Source organism: Stegodyphus dumicola, chromosome 6 (assembly GCF_044657685.1).
Source record: "Stegodyphus dumicola isolate Sdum_Otavi_A_Nest chromosome 6, ASM4465768v1".
NCBI classification, from domain to species: Eukaryota; Metazoa; Arthropoda; class Arachnida; order Araneae; family Eresidae; genus Stegodyphus; species Stegodyphus dumicola.
Genome location: NC_140773.1, coordinates 220330323 through 220357873, shown reverse-complemented (window position 1 = coordinate 220357873; position 27551 = coordinate 220330323). Strand labels below are relative to the sequence as shown.

General features: G+C 30.4%; 2 protein-coding genes across 3 annotated transcripts in view; one reads left to right on the top strand and one right to left on the bottom strand.

Moving 5' to 3' along the window:
• Positions 1 to 19833, top strand: part of DCTN5-p25 (Dynactin 5, p25 subunit) — a 43949-nt gene extending 24116 nt beyond the window's left edge. The window contains exons 4-6 of the mRNA XM_085819551.1: positions 6413 to 6524; positions 10850 to 10952; positions 18968 to 19833. Coding sequence (XP_085675677.1) covers positions 6413 to 6524; positions 10850 to 10952; positions 18968 to 19065 — 313 coding nt within the window. The 3' untranslated portion in view covers positions 19066 to 19833. The remainder of the gene's footprint in view (positions 1 to 6412; positions 6525 to 10849; positions 10953 to 18967) is intronic.
• LOC118198722 (tether containing UBX domain for GLUT4) overlaps positions 19041 to 27551 on the bottom strand; it is an 88973-nt gene continuing 80462 nt past the window's right edge. Inside the window, exons 11-14 of one of the 2 annotated variants that reach the window (XM_085819549.1) lie at positions 23932 to 23981; positions 23192 to 23319; positions 21222 to 21406; positions 19041 to 19132 (exon numbers count right to left, since the gene is read on the bottom strand). In XM_085819549.1, the coding sequence (XP_085675675.1) occupies positions 21238 to 21406; positions 23192 to 23319; positions 23932 to 23981 (347 nt within the window). In that variant the 3' untranslated portion in view covers positions 19041 to 19132; positions 21222 to 21237. The remainder of the gene's footprint in view (positions 19133 to 21221; positions 21407 to 23191; positions 23320 to 23931; positions 23982 to 27551) is intronic. The other variant, XM_085819548.1, reaches the window with a different exon arrangement.

The window sequence follows — 27551 nt, the reverse complement described above, 5'->3', positions numbered from 1 at the left end:
TTTCTTTTAATATAGACAGTAGGAAGAACCAGTTAATAGAGTCAAATACCCCTCGGACATCGAAGGAAACCAGGAGTACATGTTTACTTTGTCGCTTTTCTCAGACTTGTTGGATCACATTGTATAATGCTAGATCAGTAGACATATTCTTTCGAAGATCATATTGATTTCGTTAAAAAATGCTCAAGTCTTTTTGTGATGAGTTTATCTAGGATTTTTGCATGGGTCTTTAATAAGCAGATGGGTCTATGTCCACCTGTAGATTTAGGAACAAGAATCAATTTTCCAAATATCAGGAAAAGTCGTTAAAACCATACATTTGTTGTAAAGTAATATATAAAAAGAGGTGAATTCCCCCAAAATAATTCTAATTAAAGTAGTCCCGATTCCATAGAGTCCAGAAGCAGTGCCATCTCTGAGGCTAGAAATAACATGAAATATCTGTTCATAAGTAAACGCCCGCTCTACCTCCTTGTCGCCTTCCATAAAAACATTTTGATAATCAAGATAATTAGAACAATAATCCAGCCTCAGGGTGTCTTTAATCAACTCATCATAACAATCCATGGCAGATGTGGATACACTACAATTATCTCTATATAAGATAACTTTTTCCTTTCTTTTATTTGTGGCATATTTATAAAATTTGTCATAATAAATCTTCTTTTTATTGAACAAATAATTTCGTAAGTCTCTTTTTGTCTTTTTAATTGCTTTTTTAAATACCGCTAAAACTCTTTTGTAATTAATTTTCCTTTGTAATCTTGTCTCCACATCCAGACACTTTATCTGAGAACTTTTTCTTGCAGCTTTTGTCTTACATCTTAAAATATCTAATTCAGGGGTCCACCAGGTTGTCCTCTGACACCAATTCTTTATTTTACGTCTTAAAAATTTATCCATGTTTATTTTAATCTTTTTTTCCAGCTTGAGAACCACATTATTCAAACTGTCTCCGTCTCTAACGGTCATGAGTTCATTTTCAAGTTTCATAATGTCTATTTTCAGTTTGTTGACAAATTTTTTCGTTCTAAACGAATTGTAAGAATAAGAGAATTCGTATAAATTATTAATTTTTATAGCATTTAAATCAACATAAATACATCTATGGTCACTTATCTAAAACGTTCATTTCCACAGAGCTAAAATCTATATTTGGTGACCCTACTACCAAATCGGTCCAACCAATTCCTACAGGGGAGAAGAAAGTCGGAGGTGAGTCATCTTTGTTGAAAAGTTTCAAATCATGAACCATAATAAAATCATAAACTAAAATACCTCTTTGGTCCAGTGCCGTTTCACCCCAATTAAAATTTTTAGAATTAAAATCACCTAATATTATAAAGTTAAAATTGTACAATTTTAAAACGTTTTCTAAAGCATATAATGCACATTCAAATCCTCTGCCGGTGAGAAATAAACCGAAATAATACCAAAGTTATTTTGACCATCAGACATGGAGACAGCCACAATACAATCTTGTACTACGTCCACTACAATTTCAAGTTGTTTCTTGGTAATAATGATAGCGGTTCTACCCATTTCTGCATGTTCAACTCTCCAAGTCCCCACAGCATGCGCAATTTTATTTTGAATATAATTGGGCTCTTGTAAAGTAATAACATCTAGTGTTTCTTTGATAATGGTATCAATTGCAGAGAGCCTACAAGCAGCAGCAGCGCAGTGATTTAAATTACAGTTTAAAATTTTCATAGATAAAAAGGGTTGAGGTAAAAAGAATATAAATATATAATAAGATAAAATATGAGTTCACTACTTTGTTGCAAATATTTTATACAAAAATTGGTATAATCAGCTAAAAATTTTTTATAATTAAAATCATAAAATCACGGTCTCTAGATCAATTATAAACAAAATCTAGAACAGCCGCTGTGCGTAAAAGATCAAATTGAAAGGTAAGGGAAAATTCTTTTCATTACAAGAATTCACTAGAGTGCAGAAATGTAAATCACAAATAAGACTATGATTTAAAATGTCCCAGCCGACCAAAATAAAAATAATAATAATAATTAAAAAAACTTTATATATCAAGATGATCCTTAATAAATCTAATTTCTTCCAAATACACAGGACATTCCTTACAAAGAGCATCATGTTCCTCATTATAATTAGTACAGCGAACGAAATCAGAAGAGCACTTAGAATGCAGGTGATTCTCTGCACACACTCCACAAACGGTTGTGTTTTCACAAACTCTTCTAGTATGCCCGAAGGCCAAGCAGTTGGTGCATCATTTAAGACGAATACATAATTTTACAGAATAAGATTTCCAACCGATTGTTATTCTCTGATCCTCCAAAACAAAATTTTGACACTCTCGTGAAACATGAAAAACTCTATGCGATATTTCCTGTTCTGAGGCTTTCATTTTAAACAATGGGCGAACACAGTTAGCACCACATGAACATTCCATTTTTAACGCCTCTATAAGTACTTCGTCTGAAAGAAAATTAGTCATGGAGCAGTTAAAATTTGAAAATACGTAGAAATATGCTTTTACATAAAAGCACAATAAAACTTGAAAGGCAAAAAGTTTTCGTATAGCTGCAAGACAACTTTCAAATGTAAACAAACAGTCTCCCTGTAAAGCTTATCTCAGTCCGAAGTTTCAGATATTCATAAAAACATGAAAACGGTATTAAAATCCATGCAAATCAATTTGTAGGTAAATAAAACCAGGTAGAATCATAAAAGTACTTCGAAAGTTGTTTTCATAGTACATAAAATTCAAAAGAATGTCGAAAGCACTCAGTCACCACCATGTCAAGGCCAGCTACACTGAAAAGTAAGATTGTTTATAAAATGCAAAATAATGCATTTAAGCACACAGAAAATAGATAAACATGATATCGGAACATCTACAATTTAAGAAAATATCACTCAAAACACTCTATAAAAGGATTCCACAACCAAAAATAGCCCCGAAATAGAGCTCACCAACTTGCGTGTTGTTTCAGCCGAGTTGTGTTGATCCACACTGATGAGTACACAAACTGAATCGAATAAAAATAAAACTTGAGTGTAAAATAACAGCTTCTTAACACAAATTCAATGTAAATAGAACATAATTCGCAATATCGGTAAAGCCTGATTAGCCTTGGCTCCACCTGAATAATCACTGGTAGAAAATTACAGCATGCAAAAATCCTTGTCAGCAGACTCAATGCAAACAGCCATCTCGTTGGTTGTTCAAATGTAGTTTTCTATAATTAATGATGCCTTTTCTTTGAAAATATTCTCGGTAAAGTGCAGAATCACTCACTTATTTGTTTGCCGCATTTTACAAGTGTAAAAACAATTGGATTTTTGTCAATTTTCTTTTACTTTTTAAGTGAAAATAGGTCGATGTGTACATAGATAAAGTCAAGGGTGTGCGCAGTGCCATTTTTGTGCAATTTTAGGATTTTTTTAAAGTGAAAATGGGTCAATGTGCACATGGATACCGAGTATATTGCCGACTTTTTGTCATGGGCAATTCTCAAATTGTTAAATCTATAGGATATCAAAAAAGGATTTAAAAACTAAACTAGTATTTCAGTGGCGTTTTAAGAAATATAGAACTATGTAAACTTACGCAATCTGAAATCAACTCGTACGCTAGATTTGGCGCGCTCTTAAATGGGCACGTTTGCTAGATTTGGCGCTTTTGCGCATACATTTTCGCTGCAATTTTCTTACGGCCCTCAAAACAGAATAGTACCGTTTTTTCTTTGTTTTTAATGCATATGTTTTCAATTAATTACAATAACTTGTATATTTGTTCAACCACCTTAGTAGAAGTAGGCAAATTTTCAGAATGTATCCAACTGTGGCAATTAACTGCATGATAATTCTTCAGGCAGCCATGCGTATAATAATTCTTTAGTATTAGCTAGCAAAATTGCTATTTTTGCATGCATTCTTTTTGTTCTATTCAAAATGGTTTTATAGAATATTTATGATACATATTTTTTTAAAATTCAATTTAAAAATATGCACTTGTGGGATTTGCTTGGCATGGACGAAATCTATAGTATTTCTGATATATAGTTTTTTTTTAAAATTCACTAAAAGAAACAAACAAACTGCTTTGAATCTATTCTTAAATTTATTGCCTTGAGAATTTCTACTGGGGGGGGAAGCTAGTAAATAGGTTTTTTTGATTGATTTTAAGGATAAATTACAATCTAATTCAGAAGTCAAACAACAAAAATCAATGTTATATTTACAAAATTTTCACAGGACTAGTTTCGATGGTTTTACCGAACCACCATCCTCAGCTGCAAAACCGCAAATGAACAAGATACGAAATAGTGATTAGATAAGATAAGAAGGCCTGGACAAGAATAAGCAAGTGGCACCATCTGTTGGTGAAACCAGAACTAAAACATAATTTCTTTAAAGGCCGAAGGCAAATTTGGATTGGAATTAGGATCGTTAACTAGAACAGAAAGATTTTTATGAATGTGATATGCCTCTAGAAAATCCAGTTCACCAATGGTAAATGTTTTTTGAATAATTTTGGCAGCAGAAAAATTGAAAGTGTGATTTTAGGACCAACAATGTTGGGCAACTTCTCTATTTCCTTTTTTCTAACATATGCCTCATCTTCCTTAATGCGAAATTTTAAGGCTCTCTTAGTTTGGCCAATGTAAATTAAACCACACTGACAAGGAATCCTATAAATACCCCAGGAATTCATATCCGGAATGGGGTCCTTGAGTATGGAACTCGAAATTTTATTGATGGGAGAATAAACAACCCGAAAGTTAAATTTCTGCAAAATATGTGCAACTAAGCTAATTGATGGAAAGAAAGGAATGACAACAGAATTTTTATAATCTCCTAAAACAAGAGTTTGCCTTTTAGTGTGTTGAGATGAGAATTTTTTAACTGCTTGATTAATAATGTTGGGTTAAAAGCCCCTGTCAATAGCTATTGCTTTTAAATAATTTAGTTCTTCATCAAGGGCTAGTTTGGAGGAGCAAACTTGAACAACACGGAAAACATAGGAATAAAATGAAGCTAACTTTTGTTTAGTCGGATGGCATGATTTAAAGTGTGGTGGAAGGCAAACCGATGAAGGTTTACGGTAAACCGTAGTATTGAAGTTGGATGTGTTACGTGTGACCAGAATGTCGAGAAACAGAAGAGAATTGCAAGTCTCAAGTTCAAAAGTGAACTGAATAGCAGGATCAATAGAATTCATTGTTGAAAGAACTTTATTTAAATCATCTTTATTACTTTCAAACAGGGTAAAAGTATCGTCTACATAGCGGAACCATGCCGGGAAGTTTAAAGTTTCAAACAATTTTGATTCATAATAATGCATGTAGATATCAGCCAGGATGGGCCTGAGGGGGCTTCCCATAGCTAATACCTCAGTTTGCTTGTAATATTTATTTTGGAAAACAAAATGTGTTTGTTTCAAACAGAGTTGAGTGAGAGAAATTAGCTCATCAATTTCGATGCAAGAGAAATGAAATTCGTGAAGTCTGGTTTCTAGACATCTTAATGCACCCTCCACTGGGACATTGGTGAATAATGATTTAACATCAAAAGAAACCATGAGTAAATTAATAGGAGAAATGTTTTTAATCTTTTTTACAAACTCTATTGAATTTTTTATGGTATAAATGTTATTGTCTAATAGCGTGGAAAATCTAGAAACTAAATATTTAGCTAATGGATACGAGGCAGTACCTAAATTTGATACAATAGGGCGGAAAGGAATACCACTTTTATGAATTTTGAGAAGAGCATATAATCTGGCACTATTCGCAACAGATGGGATAAGCGAATGTTTTAAGTTGCTTGAAATGATTTGCGAAGATTTGATCGCAGTTTTTATTTTTGACAAGTCCGAAGGTGAAGGATCTTTAGGGATCGGATTATATGGTCCTTTGTTTAAGAGTTTAATGACACCATCGATGTAAGTGTTCTTATCCATGATGACTATCTGGCCACCTTTGTCGGCCTTTGAAATGATAATATTCGGGTTAGAATGAATTTCGCGCATTGTAGCTCTTTCTCTCGCAGTTAGATTTGGTTTCAAAGGTTTATTATTGAATTTCACGTTATGAGCAATAATTGAGGGTTTACAGTCGTAAACCTTCGATTCCAAAGATTTTTGCTCCTATCGAAAAAGCTTTCAAGTTCAGTAAAGTTTCAGATTCACAGAAAGAAATGATAGGCATCTTATCGCTCGTAATGTGAAATTACGAGCTTTCATATGCTTTCAAAGTTAATGTATTTAATTAATTAGTTTGTTATCAATCATCATATTAAAAAAATAATGAAGATCTGCAATCTTGTCTCTTAAAATAACTATATTTAAAGTACAGTCATTGTATTTTGCAATAATATGTTATTTTTGGACTTAATTTGTTCCTAATAAACTAACTTTTAACAGAGTGGCTTTCTTTCCTCTCCATATTGGGGACCATGTGTTTATTGATGAAGATGCTATTGTGAATGCAGCTCATGTTGGTTCATATGTTTATATTGGAAAAAATTGTGTTATAGTAAGTGAAGCTTATGTTATCTTTTTACCTTAAAGAAGAAAAACTTGCATTTAACTCTGTATATAAATAAATGAATATTAACAAATATTCTCTATTATATAAATGGCACAAGAGAATTCTTTCTTTATTTTTTAACTTTACTATTAGTTTCTTATAAATAAGTGAATAGTTAAATTTAATATAAACAAGAGCTTCCAATTTTATATTTCATACATGTTTGGTCTTTTGCAGTGTATTGTAGCTATTTATAATTAAAACTCTAATATTAAAAAAAAAAACTTTGTTGGTATTTTTAACTTTTATAACATAATTCTAATGCATAGTGAATGGGAGGGGAGATGGTTCAGTTATCTTCCATTCTAGTTTATCTTGAAGTTTTTTATGTTTCAAAATTGCAGCTTAGGATATATATTAATTTTATATAGTCAAACCGCACTATAATAAACTTGATTTATAATGAACCCCTGGATATAACAAAAGAAGTTTTTGGTCCCATCTAATTTCCTATAACATTTAATGTTATTTTATAAGCCTATAAAACCTCTAAATATATGAAAATTGTATGTAACAAATGAACAAATACAAATTTTGTTGTATATTGCAAGCATTTATTCAGAATTTCTGCGATTTTCTGTTGAAAAATTTCTAATCCTTAAATTCATCCACGGCTATTAGGATAACGAAAAATGCCTTTACATTACCATTCTTTTATCTTGATCCCCATCTTTCACTGTTTTCTTAACAAAGGCCATACGAGGTAGGTGTAGCATCCAGTTCTCGGAAAAACAGGACACCCAATATACATATCTTAGGAGAGCCTATTTTGTCATATATTGAGCCAGAAAAGATTGATCAACTAAGGCAAAGAATTTTAATCAGCCCTTTGCAGTCATAACGCCTTAAAGAATTTTCTTTGGTAAAAAAAATGTAAAAATATCCGACATTCAGTTATGATGAACCTCCCTCACAGATTGACACTGCTAATCTCCAGCAGCTTGTTTTAAATATAGGATTTTAATGTTCTCTATCTTGAAAAGGATCCATTCCAATAAGTACAATACCAACAAGTAAACAAGTACAAGTAGGACTATTGTTCTTGTTTAGTTTAAAATTATATTAAGTATTAAACTGTAATCTGAATGAAAAAAAAATCAACTGGCATTTACAAAAATTATATTATATTATTATTATTATTGAAAATTTTAATCGTAAATTTTTGTTTCAGTTGATAGTTTGTAATCCAAATTTCTCAAAATGCAGTTCAATTTAGTTTTAATTATTTTGTCAGAAATAAATGTCTTTTTCAGAGATGTTCATCTTAGGGAGATGATTTCTGTCAGATATATTGTTCTGCAATTTGAGTTTATAGAAATCTTTTCAGGTAAAGAGAGTAATATTTTATTGGATTAATTAAAGCTTTACAGCAAGGTAGGCAGCTATAAATAGTTCAAGGAGAACAGCAAATAAAATCAATTCTCTTTAGATGAAATAATATCACAGATCAGCAAAATCACAGGCAAAGCAAAATCTGAACTGCACAACTGTACTCATCAGCTGTGAACTGAATCACTTCAATTGACTGCATGCAGTCACATAAGGTTGTCCAAGCACTTCTGAAGGTTTTCAGCAAAATTGCCTTTTTTCTTTTTACTTACAGAATGTTGTTCATGATTAAAGAATTATTTATTGCCAAGGCCCTTCTGGCTGTATCTTTGATTCTAACTGAGCCATTTTTATAATTCAAATACTGTTTGATTTAGAATTATAAGATCTACAAAATAATGCATAAAATAAACACATGCACAACTAAGTGAAATTTAAAAAAAAAAGTGTGTAAAATTGTTAAAATGTACCAAGTAAGCTAATAAGTAAACAAAAATGACACATAATATTATAAAAATACATCAAATTCCAAATACAACCAAATAAATACAAATATTTACATACATTTATGACAATATATTTCTTGTCAGATAAATGTTAAAGAAAATATTTAGTAAATTGTTAAAATATTTTTTAAATTCTAAAATATTCAGTTTAAAAGCTAATTTTACATAATATTTTTTCTCATGGTTCATGAATCTTTTGACATATGAGCCAGTTTTCCATATAAAAAGTACAAAGGCCTTCATATGCTTTGCCATATTCACATAACCTAACCATTTGACATGTTATCAGATAATAAATTCAAATATTTCATTTCTGATGTGGCAAATAAAGCATTATAATTATCATCAATGGCATGATAGCTGTTAACCCTTAGCGCTCTGCACGTTTTTGGTACCACTGCCTACCAGCAACTCCGGCACATTTTCGCAGGATCCGGTGTTTTTAAATGCAGCATCCAGAATATCTGCACAAATCTCTTTCTTGTAAGTATTAGTACTAAAGTAAGGGATGTGACTATTCTCCTTAACTGACCAATAATCCTGCATATTTGTATGCAATATGGGTATCATACCCATATTGATAATAACTCCAATAAAAGCCCAAAAAACTCATCCTCTTCCACCACACATCACGTTTTCCAAATAGAATTACTAGATATTTCTTTATTCTTTAGAACATTTTCTACGTAATTGTTGGTTTCTTTTATAATTTCATTTCCCATTTCGTTTGTGAAAAATAATTTGAAATATTGTATCGGCTGTACAATATTTGTAGGAATTTGTGGTTCAATGACCTTTGGCGATACACTAAAATGTATTCTATCCGGAATATCTAATTCTTCCGTGACATCGCACCATTCATCTAAGTCTTCCGGTGACTCTTCGCTTTCACTTTCAATAACTACCATTCCTCATCTCTTTGGTAGTATAATTTTGGAACCACTACTTGAAGTGTCAGAATTATAATCAACATTGTCTTCCACAATATCTTCTAACAATGAAAAATCAAAACACATCTTCACTATCACTCAGCTCTATTATTCTCATCACAATAATTATTTTTTTTCCATGTTGCTAACCATAAAATGGGTCAAATAAAGTTTCAGTCGCAACAGTAGCGAGAGATTGAGTTAGTTTTAACTAGAGATAATAATTGCCTACGCCGTTTTAGCTACAGATAACAATTGCCAATGCCGACGATTTCGTAATATCTTACGCCTAATCATGTTAAAAACATTGGGCTCCACAGCGGAGCATACAGAGTTACGGAACAAATAACGGATGGCTCCGTAGTGGAGCCTACGCAGTTACCGAACAAATGACAGACGGCTCCGTAGCGGAGCCAACAGAGCGCTAAGGGTTAAAGGACCAGGTAAAGTTCAGTATTCTTATAGCCACACTTGTAATGTATTGAGCAAAACATCATTCTTTTGGCCTTAACATATTAAATATTATCACTGCTCATATAAATCCTATATAGTTCATAATTAAATCATTTTCTTTGAGTATCAAAGTTTTATTGCATCAATTTTTTTAAAAACTTTTTCTTCAAAAAATGCCAACAAAGTTTGATTTTTTTTTTTTGGTTAGCCTCCAGGTATGAAGCATATATTAAAATGGGTCATATTATAATTGAATGAAATATTTTAGATTTTCACTTGATTAAGCCTTATTTTAGAAATGTTCAAAAACCACATAGGCATCAATTAGCAGATAAGATTTTGTATATTTTAATTCTAATATCATTATTAGAATTGGTTTCAAAACCAAGATAAATAAAACTATCCACTCTTTTAAACCTAACCTGATAAGTATCTAAAAAAGGCAGGGCAGGGGTTCTCATTCAGAGGGAAATTTCATAGTTTTAAGGGGAAATGCAGTCAGGTTACTGTTAAGTGTTTTAGTTTATGGATACGAAAAACTACTCTTACTCTGCATTTTCTTATTTAATGTATAAAACACATTAAAAATAATCTAAATATAAATAAATGTATATGTACTTTACAAGTTTTGTAAAGGAAAGGGGGGAATTAAAGTTTAGCAGCAGTGAAAGGGGTGCATGGGGCAGAAAAGGTTGAGAACCACTGTGCTAGGGTGTTTTCAAAAATATCAGATTATTTTTTATCTGTATGAAGCCCGGCCTTCCTGAACTAAAAGTTTCTCTCAAGCCAATTCTTGAAATTAGATCTGTGCCACATCATTATACATTAAAAATCTGCCAGGAAATTTTACAAATCGTGAATAATCTTTCTAAGGGCAAGGTTGAAAGTAGAAGCCCAAAGCATCACATTATCTTATTCCATTATTAACATGAAAACAACCTGACAAATTTCTTTTAATTTTTAGACAAGAAATTATTTTATCCATAATAAGTTCTATGGCTAATTAGCTTTTCAGAAATTTATTATTTTACTTTTTTCTCCCCTTAAAATTCAGGGTCGAAGATGCGTTTTGAAAGACTGTTGCATGATAGCAGATAACACAGTTCTACCCCAAGAAACAGTTGTACCAGCATTTTCTATGTATTCTGGATCACCAGGTATGATTTAACCTTTAACTGCTGTGAGCGGTCTTTCAGACCACGCGACATTTTCCATTAAATGCTTCCCCCCCTTAGAATAATTAATGGGTATTGCCATTCCTAGTACCTTCCTAAACCAGTTGTCTAAGGTCACATACCAAGCTGCATATGGGTAGCTCTATTTCTTCTTTTATTTTTTTAAAATTTTCCCCCTCAGCAGTCTGTGGGAACGATCACAGCAGATACGATTCAAATTTCGGCAAATAAAGTTCACTTCTCGTTGTTGTTACATATTTTGCTTTTTTATAAATATTCTTGAAATGGCTTCAAATGCATGCAGGAAATGTTCTATATATCTTACCCAAGACCAAATTGAATAAATACTTCGAAATTGGTCTAATTTTACAGTTCTCTGATGAAAGTTCCCATGATGAAATTATTGAAAGCGACCACGGCTCAACTTCAGAAATATCTGCCAATGAAAATGAAAATCCATGTTCTCCTTCTACAAGAGATTTTAAATTGGAAGAAATGAATTCAAATGGTCTATTCAAGAGCCCAACAAGGGTGTTCAAACTCGTAGTCACAATATTATTCTTCGTTCAATCTATTCAGCTGCTCGTCGAACCCGACGTTGGCCTATGGCAATACTTCAGAAACTTGGACATCTGTGCAATAAATGCATTCGTATTATTTCAATCTTATCCCATTGGCTCCGAAAATGAAACGAAAAGATTTTATTAGCGATTCAGTTGGTGCAGTCTCATGTAAAGCGGAGGACAACTTCATCATTTTTACCTAAAGAACTCAAACTTACAATAAGAAGAGTTTTCAGAATAGATAAAGGAAACACTGCGATTGAAGACAATAAATTAGATTAAAAAAAAAAAAAAAAGGACGTGCTATATTTGTCCACCGAGCAAAAAAAAGGAAAACAGTTTACAAATGTATAGCATGCAAAGAACCAGTGTTCTACAATGCAGAAGAAAAGTAGTATATATAAAATGCAGCTCGAATTATAATTTTTAAAACAAAAATTCATTTTCTATATTCGTATTAAAGCATTCTTATTGCAAATTTTAATGTAAAATAAAAAAGTTGAATTTTAAAATTTACTTCTTTGATCCAGATACATTAAGCGAAGGAATTATTATCATTATATATATATATTTTTAATAAACTGATTTAAGTATAAAAATTGCTTTATATCTTCATGAAAAAGTTAAATATATGAAATTAAATAACATTTATTCAAATAAGAAACATATAATAATGTTTTGTTTTTAACAGAAGCGGTCTGAGAGACTGCTCACAGTAGTTATGCAACAATTTAAGTCACAGTAGTTAAAGGTTAAATAATTATTATGAATAAATACAAAGTAAAAAGCAGTTCTGAATCCAACTACACATTGATGCACAGTGGGAAACTTCAAGAAATGAAGGGCAGAATATTCCAAAACCAAAAATGAAATATGAAACATCTTTTGTTGCATCATCGATCAGTCATTTGGCAAAGTGAAAGAAGTAAAAAAAATAAAACCGCATGTTTCTGAACTGACAAAGATACCAATCAAAGTTTTAAATTTAGAAATAATCTTAGAAAAACAATAAAAGTAATCTGTATCTACGAAGTAAGTAGTGAAAAAAATTAAAAAATTTGTTCCACATTTCCAGCATCAAATGTAGACAAATTCAAAAAAACTGCAAAATAATAAATAGAAAAATAAAAAATTATTTGAGCAAATTTGAAAATCAAAATTTGCAGTACTTGAATACAAAACAATATGCAAACTTTTTAATGCAATATTTGAAAAAACAAAACTATATGCAATTTTTGAAAACATACAGGCTGTGTTAACAAAATAAAAACCTTAATCATAAATGATCAATAAAAGCTTAAAAATATAATAATAATTTACAGTTTGAGTACATACAGTCCAAAAACATACAAGTATGAAGCTTGTGAAAGAAATCTAACATATGAAAAAAGTAAATGAAATAAATAAAAATTTAATGTAAATAATATAAAATAAAAACTAGAGGATTTAGTTCTTAAAATCTGTAACACAAGAGCAACAAAAATTTTGAAATGAAAAATTATTATCACAAAAACATGTACATACATGATGATTTCAGTGCAATTATATGTGAAATTGTTGTACTTTTCTGTATAATGCAACATGAAAATCTATTGACGATGCTATGCCAGAAAAGTAAGAATTCAGAGGCAAGTCTATTTAACATTCAGTAAATGTCCATCTCGCTAATTTGGTGAGATATCGCCAAGCTGGGAACAGTTTTGGCAGCTAATTTTGTTGCCAGATTTGGCCAGAAATTGCTAAACTTGGACACCATTTGACGAAATTTTAGTCTGATCCCTGTATCACCATAATAGGTATTGTAATTGAATAACTGTAATTGATTTCATATATAGCAGTAACTGTATCTGGCCATTATATGCCTTCCAGTAATTTCAAGAAGCAGAAAATACAAGAAATATCCCAGCAGCCATTTGAAAACTATACAAGACCAGAAACAGAATCTGCTCTGAGTGGTTAGTTCAGCATGAGTCACAGTACAGAGATATCGCCAGGTTAGCTTCACTCTAGGTGTGCTTTGCATTGCGTTGTTTTTAACATTCGTAGTAGTTTGAAGTGTAACTACTGATTTTATTCTGTGAAGAGTTGTATGGCTATTTTTGTGGAAAGTTAATATTAGTTATCAGGTATTAAACTCTGAAGTATTTCTTTTGATAAAATAAATTTTACCAACCTATCATCAAAGTATCTATTACGAACCTGTAAGCAAACAACAGTATATTTGCTTGTATAGTAGCAAAACCTAAAATGTTTTAAGTAATGAATTTAGGTAAACAATGAGTTTGAAATTGACTCAATAAAAAACTTCTATTGTAACATAAACTATGTAATAGTAAAAGTGAATTATTTGGAAAGGGAAAAAACATTGAATTACTTTCCTTTTTCATTTCAACAAACGATTTGAAATGAAAATATATATTTGATTGTATAGTAACAAAGCCTAAAATGTGTTTAATGAATTCCAGATAAACACAAAATTTTGAATTGATTAAACTAAAAAATAATTCTAAAAAATTCTTTTGCTCTTGTGTTACAGATTTTAAGAACAAACTCCTCTATTTTTTTTTCATTTTATATTATTTACATCAAATTTTCATTTATTTTCTCATATGTTGGATTTTCAAATTTGCCTATAATTTTGTTTTTTCGAATATTGGATTATTATTTTTGCAAGTTTCAGTTTTGGACCGAATCTACTCAAAATATTTTTATATTTGTCTATGATTTCTCATATTTTAAAAATTTGTCTATGTTATAATTTTGCGATTTTTTGCACTACTTCGGCCTCTAAAAGTTGGACTGATAAAGACACAGATTACTTTTATTGTTTTTCTAAGATTATTTAAAATTTTTAAACTTTGATTTGTTCAGTAACATACTGTTTTATTTATCTACTTCTTTCATTATTCCCAACCTGTGATGATGATCAACGAAAGATGCAAGTTTCATTTCATTTTGGGTTTTGGCATATTCCACCCCTTATATCTCCTGCAATTTGCCAAAGTACTTCTGGTTTTTTGTTTGGGAATGTGTGCATGTGATTTATTCTGAATTGAGTATGTGGTGAATTTTAAATCTTCTTTTTATTTTGCATCAATAATTATTGACATTCTTTTTTGAATTCAATTAATTTTTTAATTATTTATGAGAACTGGGAGATGAATAATTCCTTTAACACTTGATGGTCATATGTTTACTCTAAGCCACCAAAGCTTTTTTACTACTCCAGTTGTTATGTCAGCTGTCAACTACCACAACAAAGAACCATACTGATCTTAAATTACATTAAACCGACAAGCTTCATTAACATTGCATATTATGTATTGTTTGTTCAATGAAAATTAATTCCGACCAGCATGATACCTATGTATAAACTTAATATGACCACAAAGGGTTAAATTTGTCGAATTTTATCCAGAATCAGGAGACAGTCCTATAGGAGGAGACAGACAGTTTTTATAATTTCTTCCACCTGAAAGGATTTACATATATTATTGTAAAACTCAGAATTTAAGTGTTAGAATTCAAAAGTTTCTGTGACCCATCAAAATTAATATATTACATACACCATATAAGTAGCTCAAACATCCGTTTGTAATGCATTTGTTATATTTCATGCTTTGATCACAGCTGATATTTTTGAGAACATAGACTCAACAAGATGCTGATATTCCTAAGGAATCTTAGTCTATGCTGACATAATGGCACCTTTTATTTTATTTAGATTAGATAATGCTGAGACCCAGCTTTAATGTGATTTTTCAACTTCATTCCTCAAGTGCTGAATAGGGTTGAAGTCGGATGACTGAGTTGACCAAGGAAGCAATTTGCACTTTGAGTCATGCTCTTCAAACCAATTTCAGATCAATTATACGTGGTGACAAAGTGCTAAAAATAACCATCTACATCATGAAACATTACTAGCCTTGAGTATCTGTGATTAGCAGTAATACTGAGGTGTAAGCTATGATGCTGACAACTGTCTCCAGACAAGACACCCACTATGCTGATCCCGTGATTTGTGTGATAAAGTATGAAACAAGATTTATGAAACCAAAAATCTTTTTCCCAGTTGTCAGGGATCAGTTTTGGTGCTCCTGGTTCACAACAACCATGATTTCCTATCTATTACTGATTGCATAAGCATCCTTGATAGTATTAAAAGCTTTCATGTTGCATTCAAACGAGCATCCATTGTACTGCTTATTGGAATATGCTTTGTGATGCACCTGAATTGTAATGAGCTGCAGTTTTTTGTGTTGTTGCAGACAGTTCAGACCAGCTGTCTATTGCTTTTTTTTTTTTTTTTTTTTTCAAATTCACCAGCAATTGGTGATGAGGATATGAATTCTACTGTACATAAATTGCTTCCAGTTTATGGGCAACCAGATGCCACTACTAGCAGAAACTAACTCTAACCAACATTACATATTTTGTGAATATGTAAGTAGTGTAAGAGGTGGGTAAATAAATTGTCATGTAATCAATCCAAACTTAACAGTTGACAGTCCAAAATTATTATGGCTTTGCATCTATGATGACTATTCAAAAACAGATCAAACTTTAGCTGTCCTTGCTTATTTGCTCATTATACAAACTTTCAGCAACTATCTCTTTCAAAGTACTTCTTTCCATCATCAGTACACAACTGCCGTAATTTCTTCTTCATTTTTTGATGGCATACATACTCTCACCACATTTTCCTGAATTTCCTCTTACTGGAAACAACATGCTTCCAAAGTGGTTTTAAGTTAAGGAAAGCTTGCTAGAGCAAAGTCCAGAGAATAGGGGGCTGGGGTGTAATGTTTTGTCAAATAATTGGTGATGAGGGATATGTGAGTTAGAGCATTGTCATGATGCAGCATTCATGCTTGATTTCCTCATAGTTCAGATCTCTTCCTACACACAGCATCTCTCAACTATGTTAGAATTCTTTGGTAGACTTCATACTGTCTGATCATGGTAGTCATCTGTTGAAGGTCGTTCAGTTCTTGGACCTTCAGCAATCTAATTTCTGCCCTTCTTAAAATACTGAAACTAATAATAGCACTCCATTCAAATCACTCAGTCATTTTTGTATGTTAGGTTAAGCATTTGGAATGTTTTTGTGAAAGTTTTTTCTAGTTTTACAGAAAATTTTACACAGATGCACTATTCCTCCAACATTTTCACTAATCTGATAAGTAGCGTATGCGCAAACTCAGTCAAGCAGTAGTTATTCGATAACTGACACATACATTGGAACCCAAGCCGAAAGTCTTTTCGAGAGGTTGGTGTAGGGATAAAGGAGTGTGAGACCCTTGGACTCCCCTCCTCCAAGTGTTCTCACTTAAAATTGGGGTGGAAGCTTAACAGTTATTCAGAAATACCTCAATGTGGTATTACGGAAGTCTATTTGTACATGTAGTAGTACGGAACCACAGAGACTCTGCATAACTATAGAGAAGCTAAAAATAAATGTATTTTCAAATTCCTAACGCACACTTATCAGAAATAGGCAAGAAAAATTGAAATGTTATATAATTTTTTTAATCTTTGTAAATTCCTGATGATGTGATTGTAACATGTGACAGTAAGATGAAAATTCTGAATTCAGATCTATATGTCAACAGTAATGTTTTGTTATCAATATACCTTCTTTGTTTTTGAAGAAAATATGTTCACAAAAAATAATCTTGTTATTGCTGGACATTTGTCATAAAAATATTCCAAAACAAAATATTTTAGGAATAGATTTGTCAAATTAATAGTGATTTTATCACAACTGAAATTAAAGTTATCCTTCCCTAAAAATATTCACTCTAAAATAACAATGAAATATTTTTCTAAATTACAAAAAGTCTTTGACTATGTAATACATATACGAGAGAAAAATAGGAAATTAACAGAAATCTTCAAATGCAGTCCAGCTGAAGAATTGCTGAATGTTAAATATGAAAGAAAGAGAAGTCACACAGGCAAGTGCTGATGATGAAATGTCAAAGTGATGAAATTTTATCTAGGCTATATCTTATGATACATTTTGCTAAAAAATTAATAACTTTTTGCAGTATTAATATTGCCAGAAAAAATGTAAGAAAGACATGACCAGATATTCATACTTGCATACATTATTCCATGTTTCTTTAAAATATAATTAAAATGCAATATTTGTTTTAAAACACGAAGATTTTTTATAATTCATTAATTATGTTTGAGGGACAGCAAAGTGGTCGCCTAAAGCTGAAATCATACACTTACAGGCACCAGTAGTATAATAAATAATCCATATAAAACGATAAAATGTTTGAAATACAATATATTTAAATTTGACCAGATAATATATCATGTTAAGGTATGGGTCTCCTGACAAATTTAGCAAGACATTATGAGGGGAAGAAGGGGAAAAAAAAAAAAAACTTGTGCAGTAACAATGTTTATAGGTGCATTCTGTTTCATGAATATTTTTCATAATAATTTCCTACATATCTGAAATATGTATCCAAGATCGAATGAGATTTTTAATCTTCACGATTGATATTTCATTTAAATGTAAAAATAAGAGAAATGACCTGTTTCAAACAGATATAGCCCTGATTAACATGACACAGCTGTTTGTTAAAAGTCTTATTGATAACTACTTTTTATGATGTAAAATTCAAAATACGAAATAAATGTTAAGACTGAACTATGGATTTGAATTATAATTCACTAAGTTGAAAGACTATAAAATTTATGAAAACTATGATCATGTGGTTATTTTAAAAATAAAATCTTTGAAATAATAATGAATAAAAGGCTGAAATCACAAAATGTTGGTAAATTAAATATATACCAGTTTCTATTATAAGTAATAAAACTGTTTGGTTATATGAGCGTTTTGTAATTTTCCTCCAGTGTAACAAACATATATGCTATTTTCCAATCTGTCTTTTATATTCTATGAAAGCATTCCTACTACAGGCAATTGCAATTCAGATAATCCAGTCACTATCAGCAATAAATTATTTTCAAATTTAGTAAAACTAGAAAATTTATTGGTTGTAACAAAATTCTTATTTAGTAATTCCAGGCTTACCACACCTACACTGGAATTGCAGTCTGTTATGTTAAATTAATTATATTTCTTATTTTTCCTTACTTGGCTTATATTATTTTAAACTATTTTATCGTTTTTTATGGTAAATTACTTCAAAAGTATTAAGCAAGTACTCTAGTACAAATAGTTTGCAAAGAAAGTAGGGATGAATTATATATTAGTCAAAAGGTCCGCTTAAGTTGATTTTTGCACATAAATGTAGTATTATGTATTTCACTTAAAAATTGACTTCTTTTTTAATATTAATCTTATTCATATTTTTTAAATAAAACCTCTTTAATTTTATAGATAAAAAATTAAGCATTTTTAAAATTTTACCCTTAATATTCACTTTGTATCATACTTATTTTTTACAGGATTGTATTCAAAAGATTTGCCAGAATGCATTCAAGATCTTATGATGGATTTCACAAAAGGATACTACCAGCATTTCAAACCATTAACACAAAATTAACTTTATTAAACTTATTGAAATTACATGTTTATGATGCACTTCTTCCTATACATTCATCATTGTCTACCTGAAATATCAAATTATTTATATTATTAACTTCAAAAGCAAGTTATATATATGATTTTTTATATAAAAATACATAAAATTGGAACAACACTTCATGTATCCTATACTAATCCATAAAACGCTGAAATAAAATTTTGTATTTGCTATGCTAAGCAACAGAAGTATTTTGCAAACTAGACTGAAATTGAGGGGGCAGTTTCTCAATCACAAGCACATTAAAAAAAAAAAAAAACTGAATATTGTTATAAGCATACAACAAACACAAATTTTACTCTAGATATGAAATTACTATGGATTAATACTGTTATGTATAATTAGTAAGATTTTATATTTTAACCCTTTACTGCTCATTGTGTGAATTTATATTAGCTTTATAAGAATAGAGAATATTTGTTAAATATTTTTTTATATATGTTGTACATGATTTTAATAAATATTAAAACTCTGGACCTCCTGAATATGTGCCGAGTGTGCTTCCAATTATACCACGAAGACATGTGGAAAGAAGGTAGAAAATACCTTATACAGTCATTGATTTAAACACTTTTCATAAACTGAATATGTAGGCACTGGTAAGTCTTTAAAATTAAACATAATGCCAGAGTATAAACTGTTTCAAATCAGTTTGCAAGGATTACTGAAAATTTATTATCTGTAACAAAAACTAATTTTAAATAAAAGCAAGTTGGCTAAAAAACTGAATACTCTATGTCATTTACTTCCACCACTGAAATAATATTTAGACTGCATTTTTTCAAACTTTTATAATCTGAAATTTATAACTTATACAAATTTTCTTTTGTTCAAGATTAAGCAAGCCAAGAATGATTTACAATTTTAAAATTTATATAGGTTTATGTATATTCACAGCATGAGATGTAAACATTTGATGATTTTTGAAGTGCAATTAACAAATCATATGGATGCCATAATGGTTGTATTTCATTCATTGCAATTGAGATCTAGTGCCTCATCGCATGGTGGATCTGTTGGTCTGCTGTGCTTTTCAGTGCCAATTATATTGTTATTATGACCTTAACCGAGATACACTGCAGCTTTGGATTTTAAAATGGTGCCAAGAAGGGAAATGTAATTCATTATATATCTGTACCATCACACTGAACAGGATACTCTATATGTACTGAACCTGACACTGCAGGGAGCCTCCATATTACGCGAGTACAGTCAATCAAAAAACCTCTCAAAGCAGAAATAATAGCTGCCCTATAAGGCATATCTAACAATACACATGGATGCATCAATTTTGAAATTAACTCCAAATACTAAACACTGGCTTTCCAGGGTCACAATTCCCGGGGACATGAAGGGTGGAGTGGCTTGATGATGAACCATCATCTGGCCATCATGCTACCTACTTGAATGACGTGTCCTTCTACCTGCCAGGACAGCATAGGCAGCTCTTTCGGGGATTAGGAATGAGTCAGGTTTTTTTTTTTTTTTTTTTTTTTTTTTTAAATGCCCTTACAGTCACAACTTTTAGAGTATAGCCTAAAACTTTTAAGATATCCAAACACAAGAAAATGTGAATTGGGTGACAAAAGACATTTTACACAGCCGGCAAAAATCATCTCACAGCAGAGCAAATATTTAAATACTGTTGAGCCAAAAGATCAAATTCTCAAATGTATTTCAAGGAATTTCCTGAGATCAGCAGAATCAGGATAGTTTCTAGATTGACTATATTGCATATGATGTATTTCAAGGAATTTCCTGAGATCAGCAGAATCAGGATAGTTTCTAGATTGACTATATTGCATATGATGGGAAACACTCAGAAAATTTATTTTTAATGTGTATGTCAGAATAGTTCTCAATATAATATATTATACCTTAAAAAGTTGCTTGTAAGAAATAATTGGTTATTTATACAACATTCTTCTTAGCACTTTAACTTTTGTTACATCAGTTACAATAAAAAACATAAAATTATAAGAAAATAAAAAAGAGAGTTAAACATTTGTGATGTGAAATCTAAAATAATTCGATGACTTAAATCATAACATTATTTTAGATTTTACAACACACATATATATATATATAAATTCCCTTTTCTTTTCTTTATTACTTACAATAGTAATTAACATCCTATTTACTTAATTTCAGCCACTTCGGAATTTTTTTCTCTTCTCGTTTCACATTCTGTTGAAAAGCGGCTGTTGTAGAAGGAAAATTCTCACTTGTATTCTCTGATGCAGTAGGATCATCTGCATTTTCACTGATGTCAGCAATTGGTACATTTGAAAAACTTTGTTTCCTTCATGTATTTAAATAAATAAAAAAAAAAAGTTCAGAAACTTATATTTTAAGAAATTTGTAAATACTGCTCAAAATTTTATTAACAACAATTATTTTTTATATGTCTAGTGTTAGTAAATTAAATTTAATATTTGAAAAACTTTAAAATTTTAACAATTTCAGCTATCAAAAAATTAAACTATTGTGAAAATTAAAAAATTGAAATATAGATTCTCTGAAATCTCTGGATGAGAATTATTAATACGTTATAAATAAAATTAATTTTTCTTTTAACAGTAATGTTTAAATATCTCTTAGTTAAGCTTAATCTTAAAATTTAAAAAATTAAATTTAATGTTGATTTCAAAAAGAAATTTAATTCATTCAGTTAATGACCTAAACGGTATGTTTTCTGTTAAATTTATGGTGTTAATAGCTTACAGTGCAGAAATAAACAATGTTCTACCAAAGGAAACATTAAATGATCATACGTACTATCAACAGTTGAAAAAAATTATGAACTTATTCAAAGAAAGAAGCTACAATATACCATATTTCAAATCTTGATCCAACATTAGGAATGTGATAAAACCACAGTGAATGAGAATCAAGATATTGGTTTCTTTCTTTAAATTTAGATGATCCAAAATCAGCCAATTTACGAACAGTTTAAAGATGAGCGAGTGAAATTCTTATGAAATCTTATAATTATTTATTATCTGAGAGTCGGCTGATTATGGCAAAGCATTCAATATCTGAATATTAGAAAGTTGTGTGAATGCACATAAAATCAATTAAGTTGAATATTCCAAATTTTTTGCATTCAGTTTAGAAGACATTTTGCAGACTTGGATTTCAATGTATTTTCAGTCTAATATTAAGTCAATCAAAGTTAGCTGCATCTCAAAATACAGAGTCGTTATAAAAGTATACCCTTTCAATATTTTATAGAATAAATTGTGAAGTTCTTTTTTCCTCCAACATTCTACATGGCAATGCAGGTGGTCACTGTGTATCGTGTGAATAGATAAAATGGCTGCATCTTACTGGACAAGTAATTTAGTGTTTCAAAATTCAACAAAAGGTAATTCTTTACCATGATTCAATATAAATTTTGATCAAACTTCATAAAATCAATTTTAGACTGAATTTAATGTGTACAAGCTGTTTATGCAAATGCAAAGTCTTCGGCAATCTTGTACATCTAAAGAATAAAGATGAACAGGTTCGCAGTTCCAATAAAGCTCAAAGAAATCAATGACGAAGACCAGTCTCAACTATAACCTGTAGCTGGAAGAATTCTGCAAAACTGGCTACAATATATTTATGCAAATTGCAATTTCTACATCATTTAAATGAGTCTGGCGAAGATCTTCTACACTGAAATTACAGCCATTTTACTTAATTAATGAAGTGATACATGATGATCGCTCATATCACCCATGAAATACTTCCAAAAAATTTACGGTCTGAATGCATTCTCATATTTCATCATGCTATCTTTCAATGTGCTTTTTTTTTTTTTTAAATAAGTTATTGAAATTGTATATACTTGTCTTTATGCAGTTAAGAATGCTAATTATAGCCATTGATTATGATGGAATTTATTTTTTAAGGTTATTGTTCATACAAAGCACTGAATATGATCCAATGTATTGCTCCATTTTGGAAAATACTTTTGGAAATCTTAGTTAAAACAAATCAAAGTTTAACAAAAAGCAATGCAATTAAGCTATTTTTAATATAATTATAGTTATATCATAATTATGCATATTATTTCTGCATTAAAGCAATTCTAATATACCTGGATTCAGAAGCTGCTAATGAAGCAGCTCTAGGATCGGATAACTTATTCAATAAAGATTTGTCCAAGTAATTAGATTGCTGAGCTTCACATCCAAAATATATCACTGCTGCAGGTACTAACATAGACTGAAACATTAATTCAATCATTAATTATTAAAGTAACTGTATTCATAAAAATTTATCCTATTGATATTATTAATACACACGGTTGTCAACTTACAAGTAATTAAGAATACATAAATAAAAATGATTCCATTTAATAACCTGTTAAATTTTTAATAAAATAAAATTTTAATTTCAAAAGCTTCACAATTCAATTTTAATAGCTTCGTAAAATTAAAAAAATATTAATAGTTTTCATATTCAAACATGCTTCAAAATAGCAGGAAAAATAATTGATTAAAATAACAACCAGTTTTAAAGGTGCCACCTAAAAAGTAAATAAACTAAAAGCAGTAGATTTCATACTACATGATTACCAATATGAGTAACAAAAGATAGCATTTCTTAGTAACAAGAGTCAAGCTATAATATTTAATTAGAAGCCAAATATAAGTTTTAATAATCTAATTTTCTATCAAATACATGAATATTTTTCTCATATAATGTTAAATGGTCTCATAAGCAGTAGTATATTTACATATTTCTATAAGATAATGATGCTTATGCTTCAAATTTTGTGTGAAAAACAAACTGAATTCTTTAAAAACAATGATTTACTGCAATAAAATGTTTTACCTCCAATATTGTTTTTGAAAGATTTAATTTTTCTTTTGGTGGAGTAATATCTAGGAGAGAAAAAACTGACTGTTAGTACACTTTTAAAATACAAGCAAAATATTTTATAAAAAAAAGACATCTGATTTTACCGTGAAAAATTACTTGAGTTGCAGGGAAAATTCTAGTCACATTAAGGGCATAACTTGTTGGGTATTTATTTTGCACAGACAGATTATATAAGCACTGCAAAAAAGTAGGCACTTTACACCATAACATGTTTTTACTAATACTATGTCATAGATCTCTCCTCTGTAAAACTCAGATGCTTAGTTTGCATTGCATTATCTCGTAATAATTTCACAAAATGCAATGTTAACTCAATTACTTAACTCAGCGGCGTGAATTTAAGATTTGACTCGAAGAAGTCACAGAAGAGACAGCGACATATAATGATTCATTATAGTTCATGCTTAAAAGATATAGTTTATCTGAATGTGCTTTTGTTTCTCTCATAACTTACCTTTATACATTTTTATAGCCATACCTGCCAACCTCTAAAGATAAAAATTCAGAAGATTTCTCTCCCAAATTCAGAAGAACACGAAGAATTAATATCATGCTTTGATATTAAAAAAATAACAATTTATACAAATAAAAAAAAGAAAATTGCACTTACATTAGTAAATCTCAATTAAGTAGTAACTAAAAAATTTATTAGCAAACATAAAACAAGAACTTAATGTTACACAAAAAAATTATTGCAATGAATTTGGAAAGCATTTTTTGGCTTTAGCCAAAAATTCTTTGAAAAATTTCCTGTCATAACAATTAGTTTCCTCAATAACATTTAGCAATTAAAATGTTTTCTAGAGTTTTTGGTGAAATTGAAAAACGAAACATAGTTTTGTTTTTCTTCACAACACTGAAGACTCTCTCGCACTCAGCATTACTGTATGGAATTACGAGAATAGCACATAAAACTCTTGTTAGTCTATCATATTTTGGTGTTCCATCAGCTCTTTTTATTCTTTTTAAGGTACCAATGAGGACATCAAGTTAACTTCTCCAGAACAGGCAAAGTCTTCAAACTGTGCAGCAGAAAATTGGTTCTGTAGTTCATCTAAAGCATCATTATGGTACAGTCAAAAGTCGTTAATTCGGACACCCATAATCCGGAATGATCTATAATCCGGACCTCAAAGCTACAAACTTTCTGCGCATGCGTCGCGCGTTGACCTTTACCGCTGCGAATTTGCGCGTGCGCAAAATATGTTTACAAATGCGCGTTTAATGTATAACGGATGGGATAAGCTAAGCTAAAATTATCTAATTATATATTTCAGTTAATGTTGCAGATTGCGTTGTTCCTTAATCTTCAAGTTGGATCCGGATTATTATTTTTTGCAGACTGTTAGAGCAATTTTATAAAAGTAAGCTTGAACTTTCGATTATGTCAAATCGAAGATTCAGTGTCAAAGAATTTCCGATATATATTTACTAATATGTAAAGGATATACAAAGCAAAAGTATCTTTCGGAGTCCATTAAACAAAAAAATGGATAAAGGCATATTCTTTGTTTATCTAAACTTAAACGTTTGTTTATCTAAACTTTGTTTATCTTTAACGCTGCGGTGGTGTGCAATGAATTGGAAGTTGATTTGTCAGCACTATCCTTATCTTAAGGGCAGATGTTTTTATTTTATTTGGCTTATAATTGCTTACTCAATGTAATATTTCATCTCGATGTACTCGGTCTTTGATATGATTTAAATCAAATGCCTCATCATTATAATTCGCTTCCGATAGCAAAGAAAGTGACATAGGTTATTGAAAACGAACAAATTTTGATTGACAAATTAGTGGGTATTCTCGACACAGCAATTATAGGACTTGAACAGCGGAACTTTGTAACTGAACAAGAAATGATGTCTGTTTATAGAATTAAAGAGAATGTATTACCACATAAAAATCGAAGCAACTGATACAACTTACATTGAAAGAAATGTTTAATAAAGTAAACAAATAAATAAAGCTTTTTTTTTTGTAAATTTTGATACCCTTTAGATCATAATTGTTCTTTATTTCGTAAATTACGGTTTCATATTTTTACTTTTATAATTTCTGCATGCCATTTTACCAGATTTAAACTGATGATCTGTAATCCGGAAAAATCGATAATCCGGATTCGCCGAAGTCCCGACGAGTCCGGATTAACGACTTTTAACTGTATTCATTTTCTTTAATTGTTAACAAAAATGGAAATTTATCAATAAAAAAATGAATCTTTTCAAAAGATGAATTTTTAATTTGTTTCAAATTTGCCACTTCAGCATTTAAAAGAACTTCATTTTGCAAAGGAAACTTCCTAACAATGTAATCACAGGCTGAGGAAAAGTACTTTCTAACACATTGAAAAAATTCTTTTTTCTCATGATCTTTCAAAGAATTTACAAGTTCCCTGGTTTGATTTCCAATTATAAGATCATTGTCATCCTTTTGATTTGCCAAACTATTATAGGCAACACGAATCAACACACTGTTTTTCACAACGGACGGTTTTACAAACTTAGTATAAAGTTCTTTCAAAAGATCATTAAGAATTTGGATAAGCAGGGGAGATTTTGGCGAAGCTGATTGTAGAAGGGTATTTATGCTTTCAAAAATCTTAATGGTACTTAACACAAAACTACAATATGCTTTGTTCAGATCCGAAGAAAGAAGATAGAAAATCCTTTCCTCCCGGCTAATAGAAGACTGTTTCTTCTTCCCTTCAACTTCTTTAACAAAGTTGACCTTTGAGGAAACAAGTTCAGCGCATTTGGATTGGCTGGTTAAGCGGCGAGTTGGGAGCAAATGCAGGTTTACTGGATTCGAAGTAGTCGGTAGTTGGAGGTAAAACACGATGCAAATGGCAAAAATCGTTGAATTGGCGAAAAATTCTAAAATTTCGAAAAAAATCACTAAAAACACTTGAAAAAGGATTACGATAAAATGGATAAAAAATGGATTACGATTGTAAAATCGTAAAAACAAATGCATTTTCGTAAAAATTACGAAAAATTCGTAAAAGTTGGCAGGTATGTATAGCAGAAATTCTGAAACTGTTCCCTTGAAGAGACATTTCATAAAGGCTTAAAACAGCTAAAACTTTCCCAGCAACTTAATAATAAACAAAGCATATACAAACTGCCCATACAAGAAAGAAACTATTCATGCTCACAACAATATATTTTTTTAAACAAGATGAAAAGCTGTCAGAAAATGTAATTAACTATATGCAGACATAAATTATATGATAAAGATGAAAGTTTAAAAGAACAATTATGTCACACTTCACAGAAAGCAGCAAAATATCTTAAAACCAACCTTGTTATGTGATCTTTGCTTATTTGCTATCAAAAATTTCTGAACCACACTTCATTCAAAATTTCAAACTCAAATTTAGAGGATAAAACAATGGGGCCATGACTTTGTGAACTGTAAGATTTAGCAATAATGATAAGAACATGGTAAACAAATATTAAGTGAAAAATATTTTGAATAATGCAATTTTTTCAAACATATGATATAACTGTATTAAAAAAATACAGTCTTTTGTAAAAAATCTATATCAATATATAATTACTGCTAGTTATCT